Genomic DNA, 12722 nt, shown 5'->3' with positions numbered 1-12722 from the left:
CATGGAAGTACCTCCATGGTGCAGACTGCTTCTGACCTGTGTGGTCTGCTGTTTGCCAATTCTTTGTGTTTGTGTTGTTTTTTTCCTTGTGTGGTGTGGTTTCTTATGAATGGAGGAACCCTATTGAATCAAGCCCTGAATCAGTAATCACCTCGGAAAGAAAAATAAACAAGGAAAGCCCAGAGGTTTTTTTTTTTTTACTGACCTATTTTCTCCATCCAGTCACCAGAACAGTTAAACTCTCATGAGAAATTTGTCTAAATTTTGATTGATGAAGGTTTGTCTGCTCCCTTTTTGATTATTAAATTGCATTTGCCTCCTCTCCTTCCACCCCCAATCAGTTCACCCAAGTATCATCTCTGTCGAGATAACGTGTACAATTTCTTGAGTTCTGACCTTTGGGTAGCAGCACTAAACTTGCACATCTTTGCTGTATTGCTTCTCTCTATTGATTGTAAGATTATTGATTATAGTAAGATTATAATCTTATAAGATTATTTTCTGCTGTGCTATTCTGATTTGTGCATTGAAATGCTAGAAATGAAAATGCAGAAGATAACCTATACATTACCTTCTTTTCACCAGGAAACCATACAACTTAGCGTGAGTAATCCCCTGACCTTTCACTTAGGATGATGACTTGTGTTTTTGCCTCAAATTCAGAGCATTTTTGAATACTTCACTTGAGCAGGGAGAAGTCTACATAAAACTATTTACCTGTAATCATGAAGTTTAAAAGGTGTAGTAGATGTTTTAACCATCCTCCCTTCCACTGTGTTAAGTATGTACATTATATTTTAGTGTTAGGATTATTTGCGTGCTCACTTCAACTGTCTGTAGCTTATATAAGGTTGAATCTTCTTGTGGAGACCTGCCAAGCAGGGACATGAAATGGTACTTAGAGCAAGCGTTACCTTGGCATTGCCTTTCATTCTGCAGCCCATCCCAGGAGCTTTGTCTTCAGTCTTCAAATTAAGATGAGGATGAGGAGGAAGGGGACTGAAAATTGCTGCTTGTTAGCATCCAGAATATAGGAGTACTAAATTCCTCAGGTTTACTTACTTATTAACTAATCCTTCTGTATTGATACAACTGCCTGCTTTTCTGCCATTACACATCTTTGTTTTGGGACTTGCAGCCTAATAATCAAGCAGAAGGTATTCTTCCCTTCCAGCAAGCCACGTGACTTCATGCAAGCACAGAGATTGATGATTGATCTTGGTTTCTAATTTCTCTAAGTGTGGACAAGGAAGCAACACTGAAGTAGCAAGGAAACCCTTTCTTTCAAAAACCTTTCCAGAAATCTTTGCAGAGCTGTTTCTGGGGATGAATGGCCTGGGCTGTTGGAGGGACAGCTAAGGAGTTCTGTGTTTGGGAGATGCCTAGCCTTCTGAAATCTAAGAGAATTTTAGATGTTGCTTTGTGGCGAGGAAGCCTGACTCTTTTCTTAATTTTGTCTGTTTTGGCAAGCAGCTTTTTTTTTTTTTTTTTTTCCTTAGCTTATCTTTTGGCCAATGTATTTATATTTTTTGGCAGAAATAACATTTGATTTATCTGAAGAACAACCAGTGTGTATAAGATGACAGTCTGTTTTTAATAAATTATTCCACGTGTGCGGAGTGCAGTCTGGAAGCACTGAGAGCTGTGTTCTGACAATTCTTGATACAGTGACTTCTTGTGTACTGTGTTGGGGTATCCAAATGTGGCACTCACTGTCCTCAGTAGCCACAGTGTTAACATATTGCCTTTCTAAATGCTTTATTCAGCAGCTGACAACCTTGGCAGCTAATGGTCTTCCCCCGTGTGCTCAGAGCCCCCAAATTATTATCAAACTCAAATTTTGGAAGCAACCCCTACTATCTTACATGGCAGAGACTTGCCTGTGAAAGGCTGGGCTATTGGAAGGTAGGAGAGCTGTGCAAAGAAGCAGGAGTTGCTTGAACAGCAAATGGTTTGCAGACCTGATTTGTAGCTCCATGGTTAGCTAAAGATTTATGTAACTCTATAAACATCATGTTATACAATTAAGCTTCCAAACAGGGTGCTCAAATGCTCTGAACATTTGAGAAACTGTATGCCAAACAACAAAAAAAAAACCTCTTGCATGCTTTTACAACAGCAGATGCTCAGCTGCATTTAATCTGTTCTTTGTGTTCAGAGGCTTGTAGAAAGGTACATTGGTGGAAGGATATGTGCAGATCCTTAATCAATCTTCATGTCTGCTGCTGTACAGAGATGCATTTTAAGCAGTATCTCCCCCCTTCCTTTTTCTTTCTCATGTTCTACCTAGTCTTTTAACATTAGGAAGTCTAAAGTGGTTTCTGTTGACACAGAAAAGTAGATGCAGCTCTTGTGCAGCCAGAATTCCGTTTCTAGGTAGGGACTGCATAACGCTGGATGATTTTTAAGCTCAGTGGATTCTTTGTTGATATTTTGTTAATCTAGCTTAATGGTCACTGTACTCATTTTTCCTCTTAACTGCTAGATTTTTTCAGGATGAGAACACTGCAGCCTACAAAGCCTTGGTTCCATTAGCAGCGCTGAATATCAGAGCACTGTCTTGCTAGCTTCTCCTCTGATGACCCCTCATTAACCTTGCCTAAAAGGCTTGCAAAGCCTTTCTCATATGCTGCACAAATGCACACAGAAGAACATTTGTCTGTTCTGTATACTACTTCTTCCTTTGAATAATAGGCTGGGAGCTGCAGTAACTTCCCCCCAGATTTCAGCCATTTGGAAAGCTTGACAAAATACCACTTGGTGTAACCTCAGCAGAGCTGGATATTTCACCTTGGTTGTTAGTCAGTTTATCTGTCGTTCAACAATGCTTTGAAAGCTGACGTGACCGTACATTGTCAGAGCACATCACTTGAAGAGGAATTTCTTACTAATTTGCCTGGTGTTTTCTAGCACATCTCTCCTAGATAAAATCTAGACAGTGCAGCTCTAGAGTAGTTCTTAAAACAACACACACAAAACCCCAAACCAGCCGAAGCCCACTGCCTATGCGAGCAGTGTAACAATGCAGAATTTCTGGATCTAGTGGCACGACGTGCAGAAAGCTAGCAAAACCTGTCTCTAGTAGGCAAAGTGCTTAGTCTGTTTCCTCTGTTGGGTACCTTCCTCATACTGTGGAAGAGGGAGCAGCTCTTTCAGTTCCTTAGCAGCGTACAATTAACTTTTAAGATGTATATCATGAGCAGAGAGTGGATCTAGTTGCTGCCATGTGGGGTATTTCTCTCATTGTCCACTTGCTTGGTTTCTTGTGCCCATGTGCTGGAGAGCAGCGTGGTATGTCTTTAGTGCCTACCTGTGTCCATTTAAGGCCCGCTGAGTGTGTCAATTCTGTCTGTAATATCACGTAGGGTTGCTCATAGTTAGCAAAAATGGACATAGAGGCAAGACAGAGGGTGAGACCCTTCCTTGAGCTCGCTGTGAGCAGAGCAGGGTGGCCGGAGCGGAGCATGGTGCCTCCTGAAGGCAGCTGCAGGTGTGCTGTGCAGGTAGGTGGGCTTTCTCGTCACTGTGTTTCTGGGACAGCACTGAAAAATTCTGCAGGAAGTTGGTATATGAGCAACCCAGCTGAAATTTAAGATTAATTTAGGTGACAAATGCATTTCCTTTCCTTGTTCAGAAGGATGCTGAACAGATATTGAGCTTTGGCTGGAAAAAGTCACCAAGGGAATATAGAGAACTTCTGCTGATGTGCCTCACTTTCTGTGGCTTGGCAAACCAGCTAATTTATGTGGGGGAGTGTTTTTAGTTGTGTGTCTTGTTTTTCTTTTTTCCTCTTCATTTATATAAGGTACCTAGGCATGGGGATAGAAAGCAGGTAGTAACAGTTCGAAGTCACGCTCCTCCAGATGGGGTACCTGGTTTATCACGAATGGCCAAGATTTCTGTCTTACATAGAATAATGTAAGTACCTCTGATAGCTGTTTCCTGACCAAAAGAAGTCAGAGGGAAGTACGTGGATAAATGAAAACTGCCGAGGAAAGGTTATTGAATGGTATTGAGCCAAACAATTGTTTCACTTACTGCCTCTCTCTGTTCAGGCCCCTGGCACTGCAGAGCCGTGGGTCACGTGCTGGGAAGCCTTGCTGTTTGTCCTGGCTTGTCAAAACAATTTAATGTAGGTGGAAAGGAATGAATGAAATGAACAGAGTGGGCTTGATGCATCTGTTTCAGTTTGTTGGAAGGGCAGCCCAGTGATTGGGATGTGGCACTTGAGTCCTTCGGGGAAGCTATCGGTTCAGGAAGAACAATGCTGCCCAATTTATGGGATAGTTAAGTCCATTTTAGGAAGCAAGCTCTCCTCGAGTTTGACAGCTTGTATATTTTTAAATATTTGTGCTATATCGGCTCAGCACATGCTATAACTGAGATGCGAGAATGTGATTTGCTAATGTCTAGGCTTAGGAGTTCGTCTTGTCTGCCTGGGGTTGCTTCATTATATGGTAAAAAAGGAATGACTGAGGGAGGAGGGAGGATATCCAATTTTTTTATTTTTAGTTGAAATTCCAAAACAAATTGGTCTTTGAAGGATAGGATAACAAGCCATATATTATTAGCTGTTCTTAAAGTGGTTTCTTTATAAATTTGTTTCTCAGACTTAAGAAAAGCATCTTATGCCTTTTTTGTTTTGTTTCTGGCTATTAAAAATAAAAATGTAAGTTAAAACATTAAAACTGTTTACCCAATCTTATGCTTTGTGATACTGAAGTGTCAAATTGTGGAATCTGTTTTTGCTTTTGGATGGAAGCAGCAAATAGATGCTGCTCTGATCTTTCTATATACCTCTTTAGACCTCAAGCTGCAGGGAAAAAGGCTGCAGAGGATATAGATCTTATTTGATTCACCTTTAATACAATTTAATCAAAGGTAATAGCTTACTTTAAATGATACACAATGATGCTTTTTATGGTTTTGTTAGAGGTGGAGATGTGCAAGAGCCACCCTTGCTCCACTGCCTTCCTTTTGCTTAGCCTGTAGGCTATTTGCAGCTTGCATTGGAAGGTAGTTTGTGCAAGTATAAGCACCAGTCTGTGTATACAGATTAATTTGGTTGGTATAATTGTACATGAGGTCTAGTATTTTCTTGATTGCTGGTTTTCTTGCCTTTTCAGGTGCATTCATGGTTTTCTGCTACCTAGTTGTTCCTTTAGGGAAAGAAATAGAAATACGTGTCATGGATGAGTGTGGGATCCAAGGCAACGAGGGTAGTTAGAGGCAGTGTGCATTGCTAGACTTATGAAACAAGTGGCCTCTCTGTCCTTTTCTTACAGCTCTGTTTAATGTTAACTTTTGCTGTTGCAGTGCACTCCTGGAAGGTGTGATGTTCCCTTGGTTGCAAAAACATAGCTGTTTGCTCTGGGTGGGATTTGTGTTTGTTTGCCTGTGTTTGCGTCCTGACTTGTCTGAGTTCATTAGGGCACTATGACTTTCAAAGAAGTGTTGAATTAGTCTATTGTCGTTGTCTGGATTTTTTTTTTCTTCTATTAACGCCAGCACTGAAGTGTTGAGTGTCTGCTTTAAACGTCACAGATATGCTTGCAGGAACACGATGCTACCATTAATGTGACCAGAAAGAGAAATGACTCAAAATATGCGTGCCTATTAGGAGTCTGTTCATTGATAAGAGTGATTAGCACTTGTTAGTTTCTATTTGGGGCTAGCAGTGCAGTGCTAGGGAAGACTGAATGAGGCCCTTAAGGGAGATCAGGCTTACGCAGGTTTAGATGAGAACTTAATGTCAAGTGTGGGTTAAAATTGGTTAGTCATGTTTGAGGTAGATGACATGCACAAAAATGCACAAAATAAAGGAAACTTATCCAAATGGACATCCACAGTCTACTTCTTTTAGACAAACATAAATGCAAGTATTCATATTACATAGCTAAAATTAAGTAATATAAAAAAGTAATTGTTGCAGCCAAGTGCAGAGGCTGAGAACACTTTGCTTCATTTCCCTTGTAAAAATATTATTTTATTGTAATTTTATGTTCTAAGGATTGAGTTTCTTAAGGCATGTGCATATGATCTGTTGATTGAAGTACCTGTAGCAGCTCATTGCTTTTCTGCATCGCAGCTGTTTGTAACAGTTGGGATTAAATTGGCCTTGGACAGAATTTGTGCTGCTGCTTATTGTAAAGAAAGGAAAACTATTAGCAGAATAAGGTGGCTCAAATGGAAGCATTCCTTCCATATTGAAAATAAAAACACAACATAATCTCATCAGATGTGAGTATTTACGTATTTGCTTAGTGTTTCTGCAAACATGATCTAGCAAAACTTACGCTTGCTCAAGGATGCTTTCTTTTAGGCGCGAGGGGAAGTGGTAGTGCTAATTTCTGCAGAGGGGAAGTGGTAGCGCTAATTTCTGCAGAGAAAAATAGTTTCAGGATTGAAAACTCTTGATACCTATTAGTTAAATTCGTGACATGAATTTGGCATCTTCCAAAAAAATCCCAAACACAGAAATATATGTGATTGACAGTTATAAGCACTGATCTCTGAAGTAATTGCAAACCTGTTGTCAAACTTTCACCTGGAAGACTTTTACACACCTGAAAACTGGAGCTTCACCTAGAAATGAAGTAGGCTGTCCGTGCACAAAGATACTCTGTGGGCCTCTTAGAAAATGTTGATAATTTAAGTGACTAGAGGATGTTTTAGATATTAACGTGGCTGAATTATATTGAGAAAACACATTAACTGTTAACAAAGGAAAAGGAGTTACAGCCTGGTGGACAATAGAAGGTTGTGAGCAGTATGAGTAAACCCTGCATGCTTATACAGCCTTCTAATTGAAAAGGAAATATGAAATGGAGTGACTTAAAATCATTGCCCAGATTTGACAAAGGTCACTAAGTTATTCGTAAATAATGGGTAGAAATGCTGATTGTAAAATTCTTGTCTTTAAGTGTATCCTGACATGTTTTGAATACTACATATGGATCCAATTCGTGTCAGTTGATCAGGCTGACTGGTGTGACTATGCCTTGGGAAACTGACAAAACTGAAAGATGGAAGGAGGCCTTTTCTCCTTCTTTTGAGACTTGCAACTTGTTCTGGAAATAGCTGGTCAGACTCCTGAAGATATTGGATAGCCATTTGTTGGTAGATAATACAGTAATATTGTCCAGGAATGCTTTTTCATGGTTTGTCTCTGGCCAAAAGCTTGCTGTCTCTCTAACGTGAATTATGTCTTTGTTTTCCTTGATGCTAGATTACAGGAAACTTGCTCAATCATGAGGTCATACTTTTAATCTAAGAAAATCTAACCCAAATTCATTTGTCTACCGTAAGTGCATCCAACATGTTAGGTTTGTTGCTCTGCTGTCTTCATGGAGAGTTAATGCAATCTCTTACCAGTGGTCTGGATTCTATAAACAAAGGAATAACTTTTATACATACATACATATATAATATAGATATACATATATATAATATAAATATATATCATATATTATATATAATATAATGCATATATATATTATATACAATACATATTATATATATATATATTAAAAGAATATCTGGGAAATGTGCCTCAAATGATCCTGTTTTGCCTGTCCTTGAATACTCAAACGTTTTAGGACGTTAAGTTCCCCTTCTACCTCAAGTCAGACAACCTCTTTGGAGTGTGGGAGGGAAACAGGAAGGGAAAATTCCCAGTCTCCCTGGACTTACCTCTGAGAGCAATCAGACTCTAAAGGAAACTAAGATTTAAACAAGCAATAATAGAATGTCTTCTAAATAAAGTATTTAACGGTAACTGCGAGCAAAATGGCATTTAAAAGATGCTGATGCTTGTTCACTGCCTGTACATAATTGTTCTTCAGATTGTTGCTTTTCTAAGCAATAAAGCAAAGCTTTCTTTTCTTTTTCATTAGGATCGGAAACTGTCCAAGTCAGAGCGACAAAGATTTAAAGAGGAAGCTGGGATGCTAAAAGGGCTTCAGCATCCCAATATCGTCAGGTTCTATGATTCCTGGGAGTCTACAGTCAAAGGAAAAAAATGTATTGTTCTTGTGACGGAACTCATGACATCTGGAACGTTGAAAACGTAAGTAAATTCAACCATGTCAAAGCATATGATAAACATTAGCACAAAATTAGAGCACTAGAAGCAGCTGATAATTCAGGATAGATAAGAACAAAGCCCTTTTAGTGGGAACTGAACTTCTGTAGGGAAATTCTTGTTTAAGAAGAGTCTTGGTACTGCAGGGTACAATGGATTATTCTTCAGGTTAGCAAAATTGTCAGATTCTTCTTTGTGACAGTAAGCACATGCAGGAGAACTGTAAGATTTTGTGGTCTCATAGAATGAGATTTTTACTTTTCAGACCTTTTCCCTTTCCTGTCAAGCTCACTTCTGTTTGGTGTGAGGCTTTGGATGTAAAAAGAAACAAAACCAAAAACACCCTTTTTATTTAGTTGAAACTTCATGAAGTAGTACCTGAGAAAAACCTGAAAGTATTCGCAATTTTGCCATGTAAAGTAGTTGAGTGAAGCTAGATCTGTCTTTAAGTCAGACACCAGCAAATCAAACTGCTGTGAGGGCCCTCTAGTGGTGTGTAAAGCTTGGAGGGAGTTAAACAGAAATCATGCCTTTGTCTTGCACTGTACAATCTTGCAGAGATGTGAGCTTGTTCAGAAGCATACAGTTGTCATAAATCTACTGGAATTAAAGTTGCCAGGATTTGAAATTCATATATTGTGGGTCATTGTCTTAATTTGGTGCCCATTTAAGTCTTGGAGAGGCATTCAGATCTTAAATATGTGAGCAGACTGTAGGAGCTGGAAACAATTTGCAGTCTATTTGGTTAAAATAGCCTGTGAACTTTTTGTGTTTTTTTTTTTTTTTTTTTTTTTTTGTGATGCTTATTGATAGCCACAAATGGACATGCTTAAAGCAGGAAAAAATGCTCTCGGGAGTCTGAAGTAACTATATGGAAGTGTTTGTCTCTTGAAATAGTGCTGGAGGTTTAAAGATGTTACAACTTTTTCTTTCTCCATATGTTTGGGAAAGGCTTTTGTTTTTCTAAAGGTTGTTTAAGGTATTTCAGATTAAGTAATAGATCAATTGCTTTATGTCCTGTACTTAAAGCAGTATAAAGGTTTTACAGCTCTGGACAGGTGCTTCTATTTACAGTTACCTATTTTCATGATAGTCTGTGTAGTGTTAGATGTAACTTTCTTTTCTCCCTTTTTTAGCCTGTTCTTTCCCTCACAAATGTAATGTTTGGATTGTCTTGTTGTGTAGTAGCATAAGCAACATAAGACAGTAGTAACAGACAGACATAAGATAATGTTTTGATGGGAAGAAATACTTTAGATTTGCTGGCCATGGGATTATTTTCTACTCTAAATGTTTTTTTTTTTTTTTTATCCAGAAAAAAAAACTATTTTTCTTTTTAATTGCTATCTCTTAAACTGTAGACTTTCATTTTTTTCACCATTGTGTACTTCGTTATATTTTAGTTTATTCTTGTCCACTTCACTTAAGACCTGACAGGTAAATTGTATGAGAAATTTCTGAAACACCAAATTTAATATGATTAATATCATATTTCGCTTACCTGTGTCATATTCCTGGTTTTGTACTGCGCAGTTGTTTTAGCATATGAAATTTGACGAAGTATAACTTCCGTATATTTTCAGTATGTCTATAGTATCTGCTTTTCATGTAAGTGGTATCTTCCTCATTTTGAGACTAGGGACATAGCCATCGTTGCCACTTTGTTTTAAAAAAAAAATAATGACCAGACTTAAGTTTCAACCTCTAGTCTTGTTTCCTGAGGACACTGTAGTATGTGCTTCTGATCTACTTAAAAAGAAAGTGTTAATTATCTGATAGGATACGTGCCTTCGTAACTATTTCTGCTAAGTTAGTAGGGTTTCCTCTAGCTCCTGGAGATGAGATGCTGTGATAGGTCACGAGCCTTCCTGTTTAAAAAAAAAAAAGAAAAGATTGAGACAGCCAAGCTCTAGTTCCTGTTTTTCTCTGTTCATTGTAGTTAACTATCAGGAGTGTTCTGTGCTCAGATCAAATACCTGTCTTTAATGTAAAATAGCCAAGAACGACATTAAGAGCAAGTTCAGTGCAGGGTCACCAAGATGGTCAGGGGCTGGAGCACCTACTGTCTGAGGAGGGGCTAAGAAAACCGGGCGTCTTCAGCCTGAAGATGGGGAGCCTTTGGGGGAGACCTCGAAGCAGCCTTCCAGTGCCTCTGAAGAAATCAGAGGCTCTTTTCCTTAGTGCGTGGCAGGAGGATTAGAGACAGCAGGCATACATTGAAACAGGAGAGGTTCAGACTGGGTATAAGGAAAAAATCCTTTACACTGAGGCCATGGAGCAGGTTGCCCCAAGTCCATCCTTGGAGATTCCCAAGACCTGACTGGATATAACCCAAATTTAACCTGGTTGACTTCATGCTGACCCTGCATGGAAAGGGCACTTAGACCAGAGACCTCCTGAGGTCTCTCCTAACCCGAGTTACCATATAACGTTAGGAAAATTGAAAGCATACTGGCTAATATGGCTGTCCGTGTACTTTTAAGTATTTATACATTTCCATTTTGAAATGCTTTCTGCCCTAAGTGACACGTGCCTTAGTTCATGCCAGTGTTATGGAAAAATTATAGCAACACTGCAGGATGCTGGGTGATGGTTGGACCCAGGTCCTTTAACAGTGAGGAGCTGGCAGTAGGCTAGCATAGTTGAAACCAAGAATGTAATTAGGGATTCCAGATGCTGAACTGAAGTGCCCCTACCATGTGATCTTTGGAACAGGCTCAAGAGAGATGAATGAGGATTGTGTCAATAGCAAGAATTCAAGTGGTAGCTGATGTGATCCAGGACCTCCTTCAGCTTGTCTCCTTCCTTGGCTTGGCTTTTCCCCTGTCCGTCTTTACGTTCTGTTTTGAGACTCCTTCTGGAATAAGGTCCTGATTGCTTTTACAGTTCTGCTTTCACAGCAGAATTATTGCTCGCAACTTGCTTTCCAGATCTTCCTTTGAACTGGAGAAGTTAAAGTAACAGGGATTTATATATTGAATTTTTATGTTGGCATTGATTTAAGTAATTTTATCAAGATTTATGCTCCTGGTTAAGTGGATATGCAGAAGAGACTGAACACTGCCACAGAATAATGGAACCGGACTTGGTTTTAAGAATATGTCTGCTGAATTCCATCCTGGTCACGGAATTTACCACCAGTCTTGTGGCAGTGTAAAACTGGTCAGATTTAACTGAGTAACGTTGGCTACATAAGAATAAAGTTACTGCTGTATGCAGCAGCTATTTTAGCAGCTCCTTCTCTAAATGTATTTCAGCCTGCATTTTTTAAAAAGGAGAAAGAAAGGAACTCTTCACTTTAAACTCTTCCACCTGGAGAGGGATAGTGGGACTACACAGCTGGAAAACACTTGAATACTGTCATAGGTTGTTTACCCTGTGGCATCTCTAATCTGTTGAAGTCAAGGAGTAGGATAAGATCACGCTCCTCTGTCACAAGGATTGGAAAAGATTGGAAAAGATTTTTTGACTCTTCTGACATGGATTTTAGAAAGCAGCAATGTTAGAAGAGTTAAGGCTGTTAGCACAGTTAAGGGATGCTGACATTATGTACGAACTCTTCCCCATCAATTCTTTGCCATAACATTTTAAAAGATTTTTTCTCACGTTCTTACCTGTCTGTAGGTTTGAAATAGCAACTGCTCAGATTCAGGTGATCACATCTCATGTGGGATAGTACTAGGGAGGTGATCTCTGAGAATTTCTGATTTGCTTAGCCACTCAGCAAGTAAATTTGTATCAGATTTAAAGTGTAATCTGGGGTGCTTGGTCAAAAAGTTTGGACTAATATTGATAACCGGGGTATAATGACTTCATAGCTCATGCACAGTTTGCAACAGCTCAGTACTTGGTTGTTCTTTGTTAGCATCTTTGGCTCTACTGCCCCTGCCCCCTGTTCCGTCAAGGAAAAGGTTATAACTATTTATAGTGGTAAGTGGTTACAGGATGAAAAGTAGGGGGAAATAATCCTCTCAAATAAGTAGATAAGGGAGGTGTAATACAGAAATTTTTAACTCTTTGTTGGGGAAGCAGTGCCTTGAGACTTAGCAATCTAAGTGTTTTTGTCTTTCAGCATGATAGTCTCCTGGTTAGAAGGAATTGGGTAGAAATTCTCAATACGGCAGTTTGTTTTAGGAAGGGGGTGCATCTTTAGCTCTTCCATTGTGAAATGCACGGGTAGTTTTTAAAATAGAGGGTGAAGCTGAAATTTTTGAATCTAATTACTGCTTTTTCACTTCAGAGCATCAAATGGTACAGCATAATCTGCTACTTGGTAGCAGAACTTGATTTTGAAAGACACTGGGTTGACATTGGAACCTGTTTAATGTACTATTATTTTTCACTAGGTATTTGAAAAGATTTAAAGTGATGAAAATCAAAGTACTACGAAGCTGGTGCCGTCAGATACTGAAAGGCTTACAATTTCTACACACACGCACTCCTCCCATTATTCATAGAGACTTGAAATGTGACAACATCTTCATTACTGGCCCCACTGGATCAGTCAAGATTGGAGACCTTGGTCTGGCAACCCTGAAGCGAGCTTCTTTTGCCAAAAGTGTGATAGGTAAGCCTCTACTGTTTTGAAGGCTGGCAAGCCAGTCTACATACTTGGGAACTTGAATATTAAGAGCTTTCC

The 12722-nt window shown here is 39.2% G+C and overlaps 1 protein-coding gene across 8 annotated transcripts in view; it reads left to right on the top strand.

Annotated features, from left to right (window-relative positions):
- LOC309877587 (serine/threonine-protein kinase WNK1-like) overlaps positions 1-12722 on the top strand; it is a 106488-nt gene that overhangs the window by 26014 nt on the left and 67752 nt on the right. For all 8 annotated transcript variants that reach the window (XM_082759065.1, XM_082759062.1, XM_082759061.1 and 5 more), the window contains exons 2-3: positions 7896-8068; positions 12430-12650. In XM_082759065.1, the coding sequence (XP_082615191.1) occupies positions 7896-8068; positions 12430-12650 (394 nt within the window). The remainder of the gene's footprint in view (positions 1-7895; positions 8069-12429; positions 12651-12722) is intronic.

Source organism: Aythya marila (genome assembly GCF_965140915.1).
Source record: "Aythya marila genome assembly, chromosome: 1".
Classification (NCBI taxonomy): domain Eukaryota; kingdom Metazoa; phylum Chordata; class Aves; order Anseriformes; family Anatidae; genus Aythya; species Aythya marila.
Note: the sequence above shows the minus strand (reverse complement) of the source record. Positions and strands in the feature narration are given on the sequence as shown.